The 22,524-nt window shown below is 37.4% G+C and overlaps 1 protein-coding gene and 1 non-coding gene across 3 annotated transcripts in view; one reads left to right on the forward strand and one right to left on the reverse strand.

The window, feature by feature from the left end:
- Positions 1-22,524, reverse strand: part of LOC127813300 (myosin-15) — a 145,619-nt gene that overhangs the window by 25,459 nt on the left and 97,636 nt on the right. For both annotated transcript variants that reach the window (XM_052354213.1, XM_052354214.1), the window contains 7 exons: positions 21,039-21,178; positions 20,680-20,779; positions 20,196-20,246; positions 20,013-20,102; positions 19,723-19,893; positions 19,400-19,552; positions 12,449-12,625 (listed from right to left, as the gene is read on the reverse strand). In XM_052354213.1, the coding sequence (XP_052210173.1) occupies positions 12,449-12,625; positions 19,400-19,552; positions 19,723-19,893; positions 20,013-20,102; positions 20,196-20,246; positions 20,680-20,779; positions 21,039-21,178 (882 nt within the window). The remainder of the gene's footprint in view (positions 1-12,448; positions 12,626-19,399; positions 19,553-19,722; positions 19,894-20,012; positions 20,103-20,195; positions 20,247-20,679; positions 20,780-21,038; positions 21,179-22,524) is intronic.
- Positions 10,811-10,919, forward strand: LOC127813819 (small nucleolar RNA Z247). The gene has a single exon (XR_008026224.1). It is a non-coding gene; the product is annotated as a small nucleolar RNA Z247 (small nucleolar RNA).

Here is a 22,524-nt window from a genome sequence, read left to right on the forward strand (position 1 = left end):
CACCCTTTCAAAGTGATTTTCTAGCCTTCCTTATCAAAAGTGACCTCTAGGGTGTTGAAGTCAAATACAAGAGGGTTTACCGTCCTCATCCAATCCACCTCCAACACAATGTGACAACCCCCAAGCCTGAGAATCCTTAGATCCACTGTAAACTCATGACCCCCCATCTTCCATTTGAATTCTTTGCACTTGTAGTGACTTACCATCTTGCTTCCATTTGCAATCATTACCGACAAAGGGGTGGTCTCCTGCATTTCACACTGGAGGGCAGAGGCTGTTTCCTATCAAGGAAATTGTGGGTGCTTCTGCTATTAATTAGCACCACCAGACTCCTCTTTCCTGATGTTCCCCTTACCTTCAATACTATGCCCGAAATGCATGACCTTGCAATGCATGCATTGATATTTCCTGCATTTACTTTAGACTTTTCTGGTACTGTTTCATGGTATCAGAGCCAAAGACGTAAGTCGTCATGGATCCTACAACTGCTCAAAGTGCTTCCTCCTCTTCACCACCTCGTTCAGCATCTGTCTTTTCTCTTTCTTTGCAATCTGATTTTGGTGCGATTGCGAAAGCTTTTCAATTCATTCCAATCAAGTTGGATTCTAGAAACTACATTTTTTGGACGGCGCAAGTTCTAACGACAATTCGCACCTTTGATTTGTTTCCGTTCTTGAATAAAGTTTCATCACCGTTGAAGTATGTTGTTGATCCTAGCAGTAAGGATGCTGGAGGAACGATGTTGAATCTAGAGTATATGACGTGGTTGCGATCATATCAGCTCCTCCTTGGCTAATTGTTCTCAACGATACATAAAGATGTGCTAGCGTAGGTAATACACTACGAGTCATTGGCTGAGGTATGGTCTACACTTGAGAATTTGTATTCCAGGCAAATTATTGCTAGGTCGCTTCAACTTAAGCAGCAGTTACGGATAATTAAGAAGGATGCCTTGTCGATTAACGACTATGTTCTCAAAATTAAGACCATCGGCCATTCATTAGCTGCTATAGGTGAACCTTTAGATGACAAAGAATTGCTTCTTGCAATTCTCAATGGTTTAGATCTTGACTACGAGACAGTAGTTAGCTTGGTGACGTATCAGATGAATGTCATAGATCTGGATAAAGTCCAGTATTTGCTGTTGATGCATCAACAAAGGTTAATCTCCAAAAACTTACTGTTAATCTTGATTCTAATACAACCTCTATGCAAGTTCATTTGACTGATTATAATAAGAAAGGTGGAGGTAATAATTTTCAGAGAGGTGGTAACAATCAAAGAGGAGGTGGTTTTGGTGCAAGAGGAGGACGCAGCCGTGGCCGTCAGTCTGGTAGACACTTTTATTGTCAGTTATGTGGCAAACCAGGTCATCTGGTTGATCTTTGTTATCATCGGTTTGATAAGAACTCTCAGAGGTCATCTGGATTGTTTCTGAATCAGAGCAGTTTTGGTAATTCACCAATGAATCAACAGTTAGATTCTAGAGCGTATTTAGCCTCCCTAAGTGACTCTAATGAGGTCTACTCGAATGATGTTGGTTCAGTCCAGAGTGCTCACTACACTCATTTTCCTCAGCAGACTTATTTTTCTCAGCAGCCCTTCGACTGCTTCATATCAGTCATGGTTTGTTGATTCTGGAGCAACAAATAATATCACCACCAATCTTGAAAATCTCTCCATGGATACTCCTTACAATGGTGGTGATAAAGTGTCTGTTGGAAATGGTAAGAAGTTAGAAATCTCCAATGTTGGCCTTGGTCATTTATATTCTCATTATTAGCCTATTTCTTCCATTACGTTACCAAATGTTTTGCATGTTCCTAACATGCGGAAAAATCTCACCAGTGTCTCTCAATTAACAAATGATCATGATCTTATTGCTGAATTTGATTCTCATTCTTGTGTGATTAAGGTCAAGAATATCGAACAAGTGCTACTCAGAGGGGAACTTAAGGATGGCCTATATCAACTGAATTCAGCTTTTGTTCCAGCTAATTCCAGGCTTTCCGCTCATTCTTTTCATCCTAGGTCCTTTGTATGCAGTACATCTTCTTTTTCGTGTGATAGTCTTTCTTTTCCTAGCTGTAAACAGTCAGATTCTTCTACTGTAAATGTAACTGTTGCTCAACCGAGCAATTTGTGCAAACAATGGCATGCCAGGCTTGGGCATCCTTCACTCAATGTACTGCGATTGGTGTTGAATAAAATTCATGTTCCATGTTCTTTGTCGTCTCTTTCCTTTTGTGATTCAAGCAAAATTGGGAAACTTCATTAGCTTCCTTTTTCTAATAGTGAAATCACAGCAGTTAGACCACTTGAACTGGTCTATTCTGATCTATGGGGACCTTCTCCCACCTTATCTACTGAAGGATATCGCTACTACATTATATTTGTTGATGCATACACTCGCTATACCTGGTTCTATCCTCTCAAATTAAAATTTGATGCTTTGTCTGTTTTTACTACCTTTCGTAAACTAGCTGAGATTCAGTATAATGCTAAGGTCAAAGCTTTACAAACAAATAATAGTGGGGAGTTTAAAGCCTTTTTACCTTATCTACAATTACATGGCATCCAACCTCGGTTTACTTGCCCTTATAATTCTCAGCAAAATGGTGTAACTAAAAGAAAACACCGTCATATTGCTGAAATGGGGCTTACGTTGTTAAATCATGCCGCCATGCCTCTTAAATTTTGTGTTGAGGCTTTCCAAATAGCAGTTTATCTTATCAATTTACCTTCCTTCTGCTCCTCTTCACTTTCGCACACTAGTTGAGCTATTGTCTCGCAAATCATCTTCATATTTGCATCTTCAGCCCTTTGGTTGTGCATGCTTTCCCTATCTTCATCCTTATAATAAACATAAGTTCGGCTTTCATTCTACTAAATGTATCTTTCTTGTGTATAGTCATGGGCATGCTGGTTATAAGTGTTTAGACTCTTCTAGTCGTGTATATGTCTCTCGACATGTTCTTTTTAATCCGGATGAGTTTCCTTATCCTAGTTTGTTTAAATCTGCATTGTCTTTGTCTCCTATTGCTTCTACCACTTCTGATCGTCCTTCTACTTTGTTCTTTCAGTCATTTCCTATCGTATCTCCTTCGACAGTAGCACAACCTCCGAATTCTTCTTTACATTCTACTGCTCCTACTTCTCCTATAACTTCGTCCTCTCCTTCTTTAGAGATGTTGCCGCCTCAGTTATCTCCGACATTGTTACCTTCATCTGTCCCTCGTATTTCTCATTCTTCTATTCCATCTTCTCATGTTCCTAAACCTCTTGTTCATCCTATGCTCACCAGGTCCAAATCTAAACTTTTGTCCACATCCTCTCCTCATGCCTTAGTGAGCTCGTTGGAACCTACCACTGTTCATGAGGCCTTCTTAGATTCACCATGGGTCCAGGTTATGGAAGAAGAGTATTCTGAATTGCAACGAAATGATACTTGGATCTCAGTTCCCTTTTCTAAAGACATGAATGTCATTGGCTGCAAGTGGGTTTTTCGGATAAAGTTTAATGCTGATGGTTCAGTGCTTCGTTACAAAGCACGTTTGGTTGCCAAGGGATTTCATCAAACTCCTAGGATTAATTTTTCTGAGACCTTCAGCCCTGTTGTTAAAGGTCCTACCATCAGAGTTTTGTTTTCTTTGGCTGTTTCTTTTGGTTGGGATATCCAACAGGTTGATATTAACAATGCTTTCTTGAATGGTGATTTGCATGAACATGTTTTTAAGTCTCAACCGGAAGGGTTTGTGAATCCTCAGTTTCCCACACATGTTTGGAAGTTAAAGAAATCTCTTTATGGATTAAAACAGGCTCCTCGGGCCTGGTATACCAAGCTAAGGTGTGCTTTACAGTCATGGGGCTTCAATTGGGCTGTTTCTGATGCGTCTTTGTTTATTAAGAGGACTGCTAAGTTTGTGCTCTTTGTCTTGATTTATGTTGATGATATATTGATAACTGGTTCAGATCCCACAGCTCTAAAAGCTTGTATTCAGGATTTGAATACTCATTTTGCTCTCAAAACTCTTGGCTCTGTTAGCTATTTTCTTGGTTTTGAGGCTCACCGTAACTCTAATGGTCTTTATCTCACTCAAACCAAATATACTATTGATCTCTTAAAGAAGGAAGCCATGTTGGACTGTAAGCCTTGTGAGACACCAGTGAATATAGCTGAGTCTTTAACTGCTGAGGGTGAATCCTTTTCTAATCCTTCTCTTTATCGCATTATCATTGGATCCTTGCAATATCTTACCTATACTCGACCAGATATTGCATTTATTGTAAATAAGCTTAGTCAATTTCACTCAGCTCCCAAGCAACAGCATTGGCTTGCATGCAAGCACCTGCTTCGATATCTTAAAGGTTCTCTTGGTTTGGGATTATTTTTCTCTCCTTCCTCTCCCGATCTTTCCCTCACGGTGTACACCGATGCTGATCACGTCAGCTGTAGAGTTACTCGCCGATCTACTAGCAGGATTTGTGTGTTTCTTGACAGTAATTTGATTATTTGGAGTTCTTGGAAGCAGTCGGTTGCAGCTCGATCTGTGGGAGAGGCTGAATACAGAGCCATTGCTCTGGGTATCACTGAGGTTATGTGGTTACAGTCCTTATTTTCTGAGCGTGGCTATGCTCGTGCTCAGGTTCCTGTTCTTTGGAGTGATAATCTTGTAGCAAAAAGTATTGCTGAAAACCCTGTTTTTCATGCTCACACTAAGCATTTGGAGGTTGATCTTCATTTTGTGCAGGAGAAAGTTGAGAAAGGGGAGATTGACATTCGCTATGTTCCTACTCAATATCAGGTTGCTGATGTGTTTCCTAAAGGCTTGGCAAAAGATCGTTTTCAGTTGTTACGAGATCAATAGCATATGAAATTCTCTCATATTTCGAAGACAGTGTTATCAGGATCTTCTCTCGAAGAATCTGTCGTCAAGGAGTAGTTTCAATTGAGGGGGAATGTTAGAGGATGTATTTGCTGTTTGTTTATTGTAAAGCTTGTGTTTGTTTCAGCGCCTGGTTAGGCGCTCATTGGCTTGCTTCTCACTAGATATAAATATTCAGCTTCTTGTTATTTTACAAGATGATTGTATTTTTGATTCATTGGTGAATATTAAGGGCTGGTTTTCTCTCTCTCTCTCTCTCACATTCTGTCTTGCATTTACTTTAGACTTTTCTGGTACTGTTACATACTATACATTCTGGTATTTGAGTAGCCTTGAAGTATTTCTCCATACCCTATAAAATTTCTAAGGCCTTGGCATCATGGACAACCTAATTATTTTTTATCAAGAGCCTTCAACTTCAAAGATGACTCACCCCTACTTAGCATAGCGCTCAATCAAGACACGCTTTCAGAGTTGAATATCCTCCTCCATGGCCTCATCATTCACTAGGCCTCAACAAACAAATTGTAATGGAATTGTTGCAGAGCTTATAGAGATTGGACCTGAAAATAAAGCAAGATCGCTATAGGGCAAGTAGCGTAGTTCAAAAATTTTGAATCATATCCCGATCCCAGCGATTGGATCAACGTCGAAATCAAATCATTTACAAACAAATAAATAAATCTAACATTTAGATTATCGAGTCGTTCGCAGATTCGAGCCATCCAAGCGTCCAGCCTCTAACTCGTGATACGCGACACCCGTCCGTTGGCAAGGAGAGCGAAATAGGAGTGCTAGCTCCTTCTCCCTTTCGCAGCTTGTGTATGGACGGAAAAAGAACTCTCGTTTCGTATTGATGCCAAAAGAAACGGAGAAGAGTGAATGGCCATACGTTTTTCAACTTTTGAAAAACGACACCAAAACTCACTACTCTTTTGGGCAACCCATAAAGAGATGTTTATAGAGAAATATCCTAAGGTTTCTAAAACCCTAATGGATTAAGCGTTAATTCTAATTTAATTAGAATTTTAAGTGGGCTTATTCTAATCCAACTAGAAATATAATTAAATGACCCAAATCCTTTTATAGGTTTAAATAAAATATTTTGGCCCAAATCTAATTCAAGCCCAAATATAATATTTAATATTTAACCAAAATCTAATTTAGTCCAAATATAATATTTAATATTTGGCCCAAATCCAATTTAGTCCAAATATAATATTTATTTTAATATTTGGCCCAAATTCAATTTAGTCCAAATATAATATTTAATTTAATATTTGGCCCAAATCTAATTTAGTCCAAATATTAACTTAAGCCCAAATATATTTTATTTCCTATTTGTCACTCCAACAAATAGAAAATTATTAAATTAGAAACTCCTTCCTAATTTAATCAATTGCCATTTTAGAAAACTCTTTCCATTATGACGACTCCTCGTCATATCGACGTCGTCATATCGACGTCATTACGTCTATTTGTTCTTTTTCCGTGAAAACCTACGACGACATAACTTCTTGCCAAAGTGTCCCACTTAACCATACGTCCACTCTCCTGGTTTAAACCAAGGACCATGCCTATTGTGTATGACTCATTAGGCTTCCGAATATATTGGCAATGTGTCGGTACGAACACATAAGACAAGATTGGCCTCTAGCAAGGTATCATGCCTACCCAATTATTCAAAAGGATTCATAATCCGCAAATAACCTTTCACGAGCATGGTTACCGTGTAATTCGATCCTCTCGTCAATGTATCATATGTGATGTCAAGTTGGCAATGTGTTACTTGATTATGATCACATAAGTTTTTCTTCGGTCATCCAGATATCTTCACTTAATAGAAAGTGAATCAATAACTCCTTATTGATCTCTTTCACCGTGGCCATGGATTTAAAGTGAATATTCACCGAAGGCGCCTTAGATACATCATCTTTTATCAAGAGATAGACGAGTGCCATCTTGGCTATGCACCCATCTCTATAAGCCTCATGATATACCCAACGATCGCCCACGTGCAGCCTTTGTCTAGGCCCATCGAAATGATGTCAAAGCATACCAGTCTTCTTATGAGATGACCGTGACAACCTCAGGTCCAAAGATTAGTTACACCCATCTCGTTTGAGAATTCCATCAACATATAACCAAAATGGATTCTCATTGCAAGTCAGGTCCAGTGACACGTTCTCCAACATTGGTCACATATGTACTTGTCTAGATATCCCCATGCCTATAGGTGTGAGACCCCCATTGCTATCACATAGCAAAAACATAGCACATACAAGTCTTACCGTAATTGTCAATGTCTATTCTTGACATTGCTACGACTAGGGACGTTTAATGATGTCTAGAAACTGTGATACATCATCTCATATCTTTATAGATTAATCACAGTATACATCATATGGACTTCTATTTAGTTTCATTCGGTTATTACAATAATAACAAGAAACTAATAGAATGACTTCATGTGAATTTGAATAACTTTTTATTCAAATAATAACGTGATTACAATTGTCAGTGTATAACATACCCAACCTGATTGGGTCTAGAGCACCTACACTAACAAGACCAACCTGTTGATCCTCAGAAAAAGGACTACACTGCGTTGGGGTCCACTTGGGCCTCCACTCCTCAAACCAGGTCACCCTACCCCTACCAGCATCTAAAGCAACACCATGGACCATGATAAAAAGGACTTTTATTCATGTGAAATCATAACAAGGCTCAAATACTAGTTATCATGTGGTTGCCTAAATTTTTTTGCATGTGATAATACTAAGTTCAGAAATTCCACTCAATCAATTTCCCATAGAATGCACGCAACACAATAGCAACATGTAGCACACCACAAATGGTGTCCATGTTGCATGAGGCTTTCCACTTTGCAAGGTTCGTATTTGTACATAACCTTTCCCTTGGCATTTTTTTTTTTTTTTTTTTTGTGGTAAAAAGATTGTTTCTTGAACTCAAACTTTTATCCTCCTTGGCATAAAGAGACAACTGTAATGCTATCAAGGCTCGTCACAAAGCACAACAAAATTATGAGAAAATCTTTTGCCAAACCTTTCTATAATCATCGAACTACAAAGGAGTAGCTTGAGTAATGCCAAATCTCAGCATAAAGCTTCACAAAATTATGACAAATGCCTACACAAAACTTACATAATTTCAACTCCGCCTACAAGCATTTACACAACCTATAAATAGAGACATGCGACATGACAACCTTGCACCTATAATGTGCATTGTAGCTGACGGGTCCAACCACAAGAGATTCCTATCAGTTAACACCCCCAACTGCTATATGGACATCTCCCATAGAATGCGAAAAACTAAATCTTTATCTGACTGCCCTAAACTGCTTGAAATTGGCTGCAACCAATAAGCATTGCCAACTACATGTCACCAGTAGGGGTGTGCAAAAAATCGGATAAACCGATTTAACCGAACCGAACCGGTTGTTCGGTTCGGTTAGTCATAATAATTGGTTCGATTTCGGTTATTTATTTTAAAAAAAAATCGGTTCTTCGGTTCGGTTATTTTGATAAAAATAGTACAAAACCGAATCGAACCATGGAATAAACCAACCCCCCCCCCACCCCACCCCCACGCCAGCGCAGCACCCCATGTCTCACTGCCATTTCATTTTCTCTTCGTCACTCTCTCTCTTCCTCTCCCTCTCCCTCGCCATTTCATTTCATTTTCATCCCAGATCTGGCCGCTGGAGAAGACGTCGCCGTCGCCGATGGAGAAGACGAAGGCTCTTACTCTTCGAGGCTTCGTACTTCGTAGATCAGAGAGAAGAGAAGACCCAGAAGGCGGAAGGACTGAACCGATCCTTGGTCCTTTCGTTTGCTCGCCCCCATCGTCTTCGACTCTCCTGCACGGCGGCACGATCGCCCCCTCCGATGTCGTCGTCAACGCTGATGCGATGCTTCCTCTCTACCTCTGACGCTGACTTGGAACTCTGACACAGTCACACAGCAACACTGACTTCAACGCCTACGACGAGTGCATCTCTCTCTCATCCGATTTCCACCACTGTGCTCGCCCTTCGGTAAGTTTTTGGCAACTTCTATTTTTCCAGAAACTTGTTTGAGTTTGTTAACTATGGAATTAATTTTTAGATCTACAAAAAATCAACCGTCCGATTAAAGTCGTTTTTTGATATATGAATCACCATGGTTGGGGGAATCCAATGATCGGTTCCGATCATTGGAATCACTGGCCGGCCAGGTGGCCGGCGGTAACAGATGTTCGGTCTCTTTAATATTCTAGGTTGGTTCGGTTTGGTTATCATGATTTAGGTTTCGGTTAGTGGGGTTAGTCGGTTCGGTTCGATTCGGTTATTATATGCTGGTAGGTCAAGTTCGGTTCGTAATTTTTGGGCAGTTCAGTTCGGTTATAACCGAATGCACACCCCTAGTCACCAGCAAAAATTTTGCCTACTCGACCCACCATGATGTTCCAGCCATGCTAGAACTTCCCAATTCCTTTACTGGGTCACACCACTGACTTGAAATTATTACCACAATTTGCAAGTTCAAGTACACTATTGCTACTTGCCATCAACTTGTTGTGGCCTGCAATCTAACTCAGCTAACCCAGCTGGCTACATGAGCTTCTTGCATGCATGTTACATGTGTCATCCTTGCTGCACACAGGCCTACTATATGGTGCATAGCGTTAATGTTTCCAGCTGTACATGATGCCGGCAATTATACCAAGGGGCTTATGCGCATTGAAGGTTCATACATCCAAGAGGGATGCTCATATCATCAATGCACCTTGTCTTGGGATTCCCTACATCCCATGCATTGCAAGATATTTTTTTTTTATTATTATATTTAAATTGCTACTGGAAATGAAATACAAAAAGACTATATAGTTATCGAAACAAGTATGATAAATTCCTAGTTTATTACAAGAATTGGGTAAAAATTTGAAAAAGGAATAGGGGAAAGAGTAAGGGAATTGATCTCTTCGAGGGGATCAACCTACAAATTAGCCAAAGCTTAAGATTGTATTTTATTGCTTAAAAACTAAGTCAAAGACAATTACATATATAGTGTAAACTGTAATAGATGTGAAAGGAAGTGTTACTTGAAGCTGTTTTCTTCCTTCTTTATCTTGCATTTTCACCTTTTTGTAAATATGTTGTACTGTTATTTCCTACGGCTAGTGTTATGTTCACGGCTTATGTTTGCACACCTTTCATCTGTTTAGTCACTGAGTATATAATCAGCGGCTCTTCTGTTTATACGTGATTTTGATCGTTCTAATTCCAGTTTCACTTCACAAATTCCTTTCTTATGTTTTGCCCAAGTTACTGCCTCTGCTTGTATCTTTACATGGTATCAGAGCACACAACCAAGGTCAATGGCTTCTAATGCTGATCATAGCGTCTCTTCCTCCTTTCCACCTCACTCCTCATCATCGTTGTCTTCTGCCTCGCAATCAGATTTCGCTATGATGGCCAAAGCATTCAGTTATATACCGATCTACCTTGATCCTAACAACTACATTTTCTAGAAGGCACAAATATCAGCCATGATACGTGCCTTTGATCTCCAATCGTTCATCAATAAACGATCGATTCTGGAAAAATTCATACCTGATCCAAATGCCGGCGAGGATGGAGCAACTATGTTGAATCCAAAACTCATGAGCTAGATGCAATTAGATCAATTGCTTCTTGGATGACTCTTCTCAACCATTGACAAAGAAGTTTTGGCGTAGGTGATTTATTGCGAATCATCTGTTGAGGTATGGATGTCTCTCAAAAGTTTGCATTCTCGTCAAACTATTGTCAAGTAATTCCAATTGAAGCAACAACGTAGGTCTGTTAAAAAGGATGCTTTGTTAATTAATGATTATATTCTTAAGAACAAGACAATAGTACATTCACTGCCATAGGGGAGCCCCTTAGTGATAAGGATCTGCTACTTGCAATCCTTAATGGTTTGGACTATGAATATGAGACTGTAGTCAGTCTAATTACCTATCAGATGGATGAAAATGACCTTGAGAAGGTGCAATACCTCTTATTGATGCATGTACAGAGGTTAAACTCCAAAAACTTGGCACATACCGCTGTTAATGTTGAATCGGTTATGCCATCATCTATGCATGTTAACATGACTACATTTACATCGAGGAGTACTAGAAATTCGATGAATAACAGAGGTGGAGGTTTTAATTTTAGTAGTGGTGGTGGTTTTGTCAATAGAGGAGGAAGAGGTAGAGGTAGGCAATCTGGAAAGAGCATTTAATGTTAGTTTTGTGGTAAGCCAGGGCACTTAGTTGACAAGTGCTTCCATTGGTTTGATAAAAATTTTCAAAGGAGTTCTGTGTCTAATTAGAATTTTGGACAGCCTCAACTGGTTTCCCAATCCGACACTCAAGCTTATTTAGCCTCCCTAAATGATTCTAATGAGGTCTACATGAATGAACTAGGTTCTATTTCAGAAACTTCTTACAACCAATTTTCACAGCCCATTGATAATGCTTCCCTACCAAAGTCTCACCTCACAGATTCTGCTAGGCTCGTTGATTATGGAGCTACGAATCATATAAGCTCCAATCTTAGAAATCTTTCACTTTGTTGATTTTGAAAGTTGCAAAGCTGTCGCAGAGTTTCAACATGTAGAGTTCCCTCAAGATCTCCAATCACAAAGGAATCAACTAAGATATCTTATTTGATCAAATATATTTAATCAAATCATATCCCTAAAATTAAGGGGTAACATAATCAACCAATATTGTAATGAAAAATCAAAGTAAAATAACAATCAAATCCCTAAATTAAGGAATCTTCCTTAAAATAACATATGACCACAATTAATAAGGAGTCCATCAAGATTCAACTTGAGTTATAGGCACCAAATATGTTGCAGCAACAAGGATTTAAATTATAAGAACACCTAACATGTTAGTCTTTCACTTATCAATGTACTAGAAAATAAAGTAAAAAACATAGGCAATAAATTATAGATGAGTATTCTCATTAGCAAAAAGAAAGAAAAAACATATGCTTGATAATTAAAAATAAAATTCATTTGTTGGTTAATAGAAATTGAGTATTCTCACTCATGGAAAAAGGAAACAACAAAATGATAACAATTAAACTTAGAAAAACTTACATATTTTGCGTCTTTAAGCCAGCTCACCCCCAACTCTTCTCTCCAGGAAAGCACAAAAAAATAAAATAGAAATTACACTAGCGAGATTAAATCATATAAGATCTTCAAGTCATATCCCTCCCTCATCCTTAATTTACGAACGTCATATATAATTGAGATGATAGGAATTCTGGAACTTATTCATATAATTCATCTAACGTGTATACATATTTTTTTCATTAAGTAAATGCATGTAATGTAACTCCCAGTTGAAATGTAATTTCAATTGAAATGGCCATCAAATAGTAGTTATATAACCTAAATACCAACCATCGTCACAATATGCAAAAAGTCAAATATAGAACATTGAAAGCAGCAATTAAATAAAAAACCCGTCATTGAAAAATTGATTAAAATAACTAGGCACAACTGATTCACCTGAATGCATGAACTCAAAAGTGGTGATATTTCCTTCTTCAAATTGTCTCGAATCAAACCAAAAATCTTCTCCACACAAGCCGTTAATTGTTGTTTAAAAAGTATAGCAGGATATTTTGCTTCAACAAGTGAAGTCCCATCCTCATATCCAATATACTTGAAAGAAGATTTTAGCGCCTGACAATTAAAACAGAGAACAATTAAATATCAATCTTGTAAAACAAGTGCCTAGTATGGATTCTGCTAACAGAAGTACAAAAGACAGCATAGGAATGCATAACATATGTGAACACTCAGTGTGGCAGAGTAATATCACAATCCCTACTATTATTCAACAACATGAAATCAAATATCTAATATCAAATATAACTCCTCCCCCATGGAAGAGAGTTTACACATTAAGCAGGGATTATTATAGACAACGACATACAAAACCTTTATCCTAATATGTGAGGTCAGCTAGGCTATGACAGACTAGCAAATTAGAGAAATCACTTGAAAGGATGCAATAGAGACTTTTTAAACATGTGTGCAATAAAACAAACTAACACAAATAGACTAAGAAAACAAAGGTACAAACAAAGACATGACATGAAACTTTAAAATATTATGACAGGACATGGTGCCAGTAATTATATATAAATATAGATATATATATCTCCTGTAGGCAGTTAGTCAAACATAAGTAGGCTAAGAATCACAGCTGCAGACAAATGACATGACATGATACTCACACCCCAACAGGAAAAGTAGGGGTAAAAAAGAAAAAAAAAAGATATGGCAACAGCAATTATGTGTATCCAAATATAAAGTGTAAAACAATTAAAAATGACTTTTAAAAAAAATTGACAAAATACTTCCATTTCTTTTCCTTTTTTGGGTAAACAAAATACTTATATTTCATAGCAAATAATAAGAACTTTTCCAATCTACTTTGCTTAGTTAAACACTTTTTGATAGAAGTACAAGCCGTTAGGAAATGGCACTAGGTATATAAAGCTTTCCATGCCCCTACATGATATACAACTGATACCCTCAGTTGACACCCGACAGATATAGTGGTTAGTGGAAATAGGTTAAAGTGACATTTTGCTAATTTCATGTAATTAATGCACGCAAGGAGTTATAGAATAATTAAGAGGAACCAGTGTAGTCAAAGGTGTGAGAGGAAGCATCTCGAGAATTGCCAGGTGAGGCTCCTTCACTCAGGCCTTTGATGAGGCATCAAAGCATCGCAAGCGCTCACCTAGGTAAACCAATGCAAACCACTCCAAGCTTCTTTTAGTTTTCCCCACATTTCTTGTCTTTCTATAGCTGCAATAGCAGCCATGAAGTAAATCAGAGGGAGGCGAGTTTGGGAGCAATCATTGTAGGTACGGATAAGCGTGGATTGAATAGGTTACAGTTTTGAAGTAACTGTAACCATAAGCACAACCATAACTGCATGGTCATGGATTTTCATAACCATGCCCATAACTGTTGGATTTTACCCTTAACTCTGGTAAATATATAAAATTACAGAAATAACTGCAAATAAATGAAAAAAAAAAAAAAAAAAACGAACACTAGGTATCATTATGGCTGCAGTTTTCAGTTATAGGTATTGTTACAAACAAAATTTTCAAAACTGTAACTGTCACTGCTGGTTTTTCCAATTTTGTAACCATAGCTATGTTTGTTCTCTTGGTTCTTAACCATGCCAATCAAAAACAGTTGACAGTTTTTATCTTAGACCAACCTAACCTTCCCATTCCTATCTGGAGGTCAGTTGGAGCTGTCACATGCCAAGAACCCTTGTCGCATGAGCATGACAGCATGAGGCAGATTCTTTTGGAAACTACTCTTCACTGGTCGGGTTGGCCACCCCTCTTATCTCCCTTTGACATCTGGCTAAATTGGCAGGGGTTTTATTGAACTATCGAACTCAACTTTCATTTTTTAGTTGAATTTCGAACAAAGTGTACATCTCTTGCTTCTTTTTTGTTATTGTTTTATATTACATGTGTTGTTTCCAAAATATAGTTGAATATAATATTCAATATTGTTTGTTTCTTATATTAGTTTTTGAATATCAGATGTAGTATTGGACATTGTTTGTTATATTGTTTGCTGATTAAGAATATTGAAGAGAATATTAAATATTATATTGAATATTGTTTTTGCCTGTATTTATGAGTATTTCAGATGTTTTATTATTCTGTGCATTATTGATTGCCATTTTCATAATAAGTATATGCCCTTTTCAATTTAGTGTCCCATTTTGCTCAGGTGAGGGGTTTTTGGCACCTAGGACCTCGGGCTATACATTCTCATAGCACTTTGAGGACACCTTTCACCCTGACTACCCGAGAGGAGCTCTAGAGGCTCAATCACAATTTAGTCAAAGTGACTGGTGGGAAATTAAGAATATATTTTTTTCTTTTGCTAATTGTTGAGTGTTACATTGGGTCCTCTAAATGAGGGGTTGATTGTAGATTCATTGAGACATATCTGCATTGCAAGAAGTAATTCTTTAAGCAAAGGTAGTGGGATTGATGTAGGAAATGGGAGCAACACCTAAAGACATATAAGAAGCGTCTTAAAATTGGTTCCTCTCAAGCTTCCTAGAAGCTTTAATATGGTTAGTTTTGATAATGTTTACTAAACTCTTTTTTGGTAAAAGTCTAATTATGTGTTAGGGTTTTATTTATAGTATTTCCTCAGTCTTATTATTAATATTAATAGTTTTAAATTTTGACCAATTTCCTAATAGGAAAAGGAAGGGTTTCTATTTTGTTTAGTTTACTAATAGGAAAGGGATTTCTTAATCCTAGAAGGAATAGGATTACTAGAACTATAAATACAATTGTAATCTTTCTTTTTCATTAGTGAACAAACTTCAGTTTTCTCTAAGCATTATTGTTGCTTTCTTTGAATTGAGGGATGCAACTCTAATCCCAGGTGTGATGCCTAGAAAATATTTCTATGTTTCTCTTTAATCCTTCAATTTCAAACTCTTATTTCCTTAACCCTACTCATCCCCACCCATCACCATCTACAAAAAGAATGGGTGAAACTATATCCAATGGTATCAATCCTTCATGTTTCACGTCTGTACCAAGGAGAAAGAAGATTATCTCACCGAAAATATCATCAAACCAAAAGAAAAATGCGTTGATTATCGGATTTGGAAGAGAGGTAACATGATAGGAGATAGGTGAGTTTTCAACTGTGAAACAAGAGCACTATAAGCCCTGGATTATCGACACTGGTGCTTGTAATCACATGACCGGAGATATGCGAGTTTTCAACACATATTCTCCTTGTAATGAATCTCTCACAATTAGAATTATAACACTCAAATTTGTATTATATGTTCCTAATCTAGATTGTAACATGATCTCCATAAATAAAATCATACAAGAACTTAATTGTATAGCTAATTTTTCTCCTCATGTCTATAAATTTCAAGATTTGACTTCGGGGAGGATGATTGGTAGTGCTAAGAGTCATATTGAGCTCTATCATCTAAAGGTTCAACTAGATTCTATGAGGAAATCTCATCTAGAAGTGAGTGAACCTATTTCTTGTGAAACTAATTCTTGTGTGTTTGTTAGTGAGTTGAAAGAATAAGCACCTTTTGGACATTGCCATGTCTCTGTTGTTTCCATCAAATGTTCCAAAATGGTTTTGGGGTGAGGCTGTTCTTACAGCAACATACCTAATCAATAGGCTTTCATCCAAAGTTTTAGATTTCTCCACTACACATCAAGTATTCTTACAACACTTCCCTCAAAGTCAATTGATTTCTTCTCTTCCTCCAAAGATATTTGGGTGTACGGTGTTTGTTCATATCCATCAACAACATCGAACCAAATTTGACTCTTGATCCTTCAAATGTATCTTTGTAGGGTACTCTCCCATCCAAAAGGGTTACAAATGCTTCTGTCTAGACAACCAAAGGTTTTATCACACCATTGATGTCACATTTTTTGAAAGAAAACCCTATTACCCCAAAAATGATATTCAGGGGGAAAGTTCTAGTCAGAGTTAACAAGAATATTAGTTTTTCCTAGATAGCATAGATTGCACACCACCTGAAATTGCACCTTCTCAAAGTGTCCCAATTGAACCTAAACCAAAACCAACTGATTCTTTTAGTCCCGAGATAAGTGTTTATCATAGAAAAAGGGGAAAATCGTCGAAGGAATTAGAGACTCCAATAGATTCACCATTACTGTCGGCATCTGAACCTCAGGTAAACATCCCTACATTTGACTTATAGACTATGGAGGAAAATTTTACAGGGACTAGTGATCATGATAATTCCGATGAGAACCTACCCATTACACTCAGGAAAGGGGTGAGAGAATGTAGAAGTAGGCTATTGCACCTTATTGGCAACTATGTGAGTTATGAGGGTCTATCTTCATCTTACCAAGCATTCACCAGCAAAATCAATTCTATCTCCATTCCTAATTCAATCCAAGACACTGGCTATCCTAGAATGGAAGAAGGCAGTTAATGAGGAAGTTTGTTTTTGAAATAAGCTCAATTATATTAATGGAAGTGTAGAAGATGTACATAAGAGACACAGAACAAGAGAGTTCCAAACAAAACTAAACCGACCAAAAGAATCCCCCCCCCCCCCCAAACACAAGCCGTTAGGGGAGAACAACCCAAAACTGGCATTTAAGCCATCAAGCCTAGAAGAGGGAGAAGAACCTAGCGGCCAAAGGCAGAGGCTGACGTGATAACTTGATCCAAAGAGTAAGGGAAAGATGGCTCCACAGCCCTCACCCAAGCAACTAACCTAGCAAGCACTAAGTTAAAGATATCAATTGCACCTGACCCTCGGTCTTTGAAAATTAGCCTATTCCGCTCTAGCCACATTGTCCATAGCGCTGAATAAAATAGAGACTTCCATACCTTGCTTTGACCTTTACCCTTAGCAAAGAAATCCCACTGATCAAAAAGGCCCCCAACTGTACTCGGACAGACCCACACATAGCCCCACCAACGAAAGATTTGCTGCCACAAGCACAAAACAGCCTCACAATGGACAAAGAGGTGATCCACAAACTCCGGAGTAGAGCCACAGAAGGCACAAAGCAGGTCATCCCCCTGCAAAATTCCTTTCCTACCCAGATTGTCCTTCGTGTTAATTTTACCCCAAATGACCAGCCACACAAACAGCTCTACTTGAGAAATTAATACTCTGGTGAAGAATGGTACTTGAGAAATTACTAATTTGCCTCATGGAAAGAACTTGATTGAGTGCAAGTGGATCTTCACTATAAAAACAAAGGCAGATGGTAGTATTGAGAGACACAAGGCTCGGTTAGTAGCTAAGGGGTTTACTCAAACCTATGGCATAGATTATGAGGAGACCTTTGCTCCAATTGCAAAACTCAACACTATTCGGATACTCATATCTCTTGCAACAAATCTGGATTGGCCCCTTCATCAACTAGATGTCAAGAATGCGTTCTTGAACGGGAATCTAGACGAGGAGGTCTATATGGACATTCCCCACGGACTACAAAACTCATCAAACATCGTGTGTCAACTAAAGAAGTCACTTTATGGTCTAAAACAATCACCCCAAGCTTGGTTTGAGAGATTTACCAGAGTTATGAAGAGTAATGGCTATATACAGGGATAGTATGATCACACAATGTTTATAAAACATTCTACAAATGGATTGATTTCTGTGTTGATTGTCTATGTTGATGATATAGTTCTAACAAGGGATTATGCTAAGGAGTTTCAAAGAGTCAAAGAATTTATGGCTAGAGAGTTTGAGATCAAGGATCTAGAGAAACTCACATACTTCCAGGGAATGGAAGTGGCTAGGTCTAAGTAGGGCATTGCAGTTTCTCAAAGAAAGTATGTACTGGATCTTATTAAAATAATAGGTATGCTTAGGTGTAAACCAGTAGACACCTATGGACTACATCACCAAACTTTGTTCAAATAAAGACAATGCTCTTGTAGAGAAGGGAAGATATCAAAGACTTGTAGGGAAGTTAATCTATCTCTCACAAACTAGGCCTGACATAGCATTCTCAGTAAGCGTTTTTAGCTAGTTCATGAACAACCCTACTAAAGAACACATGACAGCGGTGTACAGAATCTTGATATACTTGAAAATGACTCCAGGAAAGGGATTGTTATTTAGAAAGAACTCAAGTAGGAAAGTGGAATTGTATTCTAATGCAAACTGGGCAGGCTCAATCTCAAATAGATGATCCACTTTTGGATATTGTATTTATATTTTAGGAAATTTGACAACATGGAGAAGTAAAAAGCAAGTTGTGGTAGCAAGGAGTAGTGCAAAAGTAGAATTCTGACCCATGGCTCACGGTATTTGTGAAGGAATTTGGGTGAAAAGAGTATTAGTTGAGTTGAAGATACCTTCTAATGGATCAACCCAGCTACTGTGTGATAGTCAATTTGCCATCAATATTGCAAAAAATCCAGTTCATCATGACCAAACAAAGCATGTGGAAATAGATCGGCATTTCATCAAAGAAAAAATAGAAAGGGATGTAATCAAGTTTGTTTACATTCCTTCTAATTTACAGACTGTCGCTATCCTAACTAACGAAATTCCAATGGCACATTTTGAAAATCTAAGTTGCAAACTGTGTATGATAAATATTTACAACACAACTTGAAGGAGAGTGTTGGGATTTTTTTGCTGTAAAGTTTGTTGGATAATAAATCCCACAATTTATGGGATTGATTATAATCAATCTATATTATTGAGATTGATTGATAGATGTAAATTAGTACTTGATGTAATCATGATTCCTTCTTTTTCCTTAGTTATAGAAATTTAATTGATTTCTTTCTCCTATATATATATATATATATATTGTAATCAAGTGGAAGAGAAAATATACCAAGTTTTCTCACAATTGTTCACACACTAAAAAACATCAATCGATAATATATAACTAAGTTCACCTGTGCCACCCGCCCATTAAAACCAGAAGAGCCTGCAGAACGTTGAGCAGTAGTTATTGAGAACCCACTGGAACGTAGATTCCTCTGCAGCAGACACAAAAGTGCTGAAGCATTAGACAACCAGTATGGCAAGGTAACATTCTCATCTCCCACCTGAAACAAGGTTGTGGAAATTAATCAATAATCCAATAATTGTCCCAGTTCATTTGAGTATTAGAACAAGCATTTGTCACCCCAAAATCAGCATGAAAGGAAAAAGGTGAATTGGAAGAAAAAATTCAAACTTATCTGTAAAGAATTTATGGATTGACAAGGCGAATTACCTTCAAAACATCATTAATGCCCTCAATTATGTAGTCAAAAATAGCTGTCCTCTCAGACTCGAAGGCATGCCAACGAACAAGGCATTTGTATATGACACAGGCAGCCACTGGTTTAGCATCTTTAAAACCCAAATCCTCTTTAATACAGCATGAGAGGAACTCATAGTTCTCCTGCATGACAATTTAACTTTTAAAGCCCATATAAGCACTATACAACATAAAAGATTTACTTGAAGTAAGAATGATTTAAATAAAGTTATAGTATTTTAAAAAGCACAATGGAAGAAAACCTGGTGCTTTTCCGTTGTTAACTTTGTCCTGCGAGAATCTGATAAACCTTGTGAAAAAGGTGCTATAAGTTTTGTTGGTGTGGGGGTTTCCTGCACCAAATAAGGGATGAGAACAACAATCAACAAAGCAAATTTGGTCTCCAGTTTATGTAAAAGATCATGACTGATGGCAGGTAATCTTACAAATACAGGTTTGCGATCAGCATAGGGAAGAGAAAATGCCCCTGAGTGCTTCTGTTTCATCAGCAAATAGGAAATAGTCATAAAACATAACTTCTCACATACAAGTGAATTAACCCAATCCAGACAAATCAGAACTAGAATTTTCCATTCATTTTCCTTCTACAAATCAGAACTAGAATTTTCCATTAATTCACATACAAGTGAATTAACCCAACAGTTATGCATGGCTGTGTAGACATAACTGGGTATGCATCAACTTGTTAAACCAGTTGTTAATCTGTTGTGCAACTTAACAAACTGGGGATGGAGACAAGCATTTTTCTTGTTAAACCATTTGTTACAAATCCTATCTAAAGGATGCAACTTGTTAAAAATGCTACATTAACAGACAGACAAAAGCTGCTGTGCACAAAAATGCTACGTTGCTTTATGCATGAAGACAAGCATCTCAATGCAAATTAATGACATCTATCTCATGTGTTACCTCCAAAATTGGCTTGGTATTGCTCTTTAGAGAAGCACTCAATGTCTTCTGACGCAGAACATGATTCTCATCCTCTAAACTGCAGAGCTTCTCCTCCAAACTAATATTCAGAAAAATCCATTTCATATTGGGAAGATTAAAAATGTGCAAGAGTTTAAAAACGGAATGCAACTTTTAACAGCTTTAGAATACTTATGACAGTTTTTAGCCTGACACCTCTCCAAAAAAAAAAAAAAAGGGCAGAAGTGGAAGCAAAGAAATGAAAGGACAGTAAAATGGTAGTCAAGTACATGAGGGAATTCTTATGGTGAAATGATTAGCATTAACCAGCTTAAACCTTTTAAGCATTGCGACTATACCTTCGCAAATTTTGTTGCAGCTGTGAGCAAGAATTTTCAACTTCCTTCAACTTTTTTATGGTATCAGTAGTATCTTCTTTAGCCTTTATAAGATCCTGCTCAAGCACAAAATTCTTCTTTTCCAGAGCATTTAAGGAACTCTGTAGCAAAATAAAACAATTACTTTCTAACAGTACATAACAAAAAGCTTAAACTACTTCCAGAAATATTTCTGATCAATAAGACATTTATATCAATATTGCATGCACTATACTGTTCAAAGTTGTCAAAATTATGAAGGGATCAAACTAATGAGCCACAATATGAAACATTGGGAGAGGGTAACTGAGGCAGGGTATAGGAAAAACTAATTTGGTTTTTTGTCTGGTGGGTTGACATTAGAAGCTATTTATTTTACTATGATGTTTAATGAAAAGGTGCAGAAAAAAACGGAAAGATTTTCACATGATGTTTATAGACTTGGAAAAGCTTATGAAAGAATCCCCACAGGAATCATGTGGGAGGTGCTGGAGAATAAAGGAATTCAGACTGCTTATATACAGGTTCATAACGATATGTATCATAACACAGAAATGTGTATTATAACTCATGTAAGAGCTAGTGAGACCTTGCCAATTACAGTTGAATTGCATCAAGGATCTGCATTTAGCCATCTTTTGACCTTGAGATGGATGAACTCACAAAATAAATCCCAAAGAAGTGCCTAGGTGTATGTTATTTGGAGGTATTGTCTTAGTGAATGAGATTATGGAGAAACACCTTACAATCCAAAGGGTTTCAATTAAGTATGTTGAAAACTGAGTATGTGGAATGCAAGTTTGGTGGGAAAAAAAAAAAGAAGTGGGGATGATGCTACTGCAAGACTTGGAGATCAAGTTATCCCAAGAAAAAGAAAGAAAAGAATTTTGATATCTTGGATCAATTGTTCAAAATGAATGAGATTCTCAAAAATGTTACTCACAGAAATAGGCCAACATAATTAAAGTGGATAAGTGCACCTAACTTTTCATGTGACTGTAAAATCCCTTTATGGCTAAGAAGGAAGTTTTAACAGATGGCTATAAGACTATCTGTGCCATACGACTCAGAATATTATGCAGTTGAGTGCCAACATGTACAAAATCTGCACGTAGTTGAGAAGACAATATTATGGTGAATGCATGGCTAAACAAGAATAGACAACTTAAGAAACGAGATTTTTTTAAAATAAGGTTGAAATACATACTGAGGATTGAGATGAAAGAGTTATCATGAAAGAAGGAGTCCTATAGAAGCACATGTGAGGCAAGTGGATGAAATAAAAGAAATTTGTAGTGAAAAAGACAACAAAGAAAATTTTGGTGAGAAACCCGTAGACATGAATAGAGATAATAGCCTTACAGAGGATATGGCCATGAATAGAGATGACTGAAGGTCTAAAATTCATGTAACTAACCCCAACTAGTGAGATTAAGGCTTGTGATTGTCATAGCTGATGATGCATACC

Source organism: Diospyros lotus, chromosome 11 (genome assembly GCF_014633365.1).
Source record: "Diospyros lotus cultivar Yz01 chromosome 11, ASM1463336v1, whole genome shotgun sequence".
Classification (NCBI taxonomy): Eukaryota; Viridiplantae; Streptophyta; class Magnoliopsida; order Ericales; family Ebenaceae; genus Diospyros; species Diospyros lotus.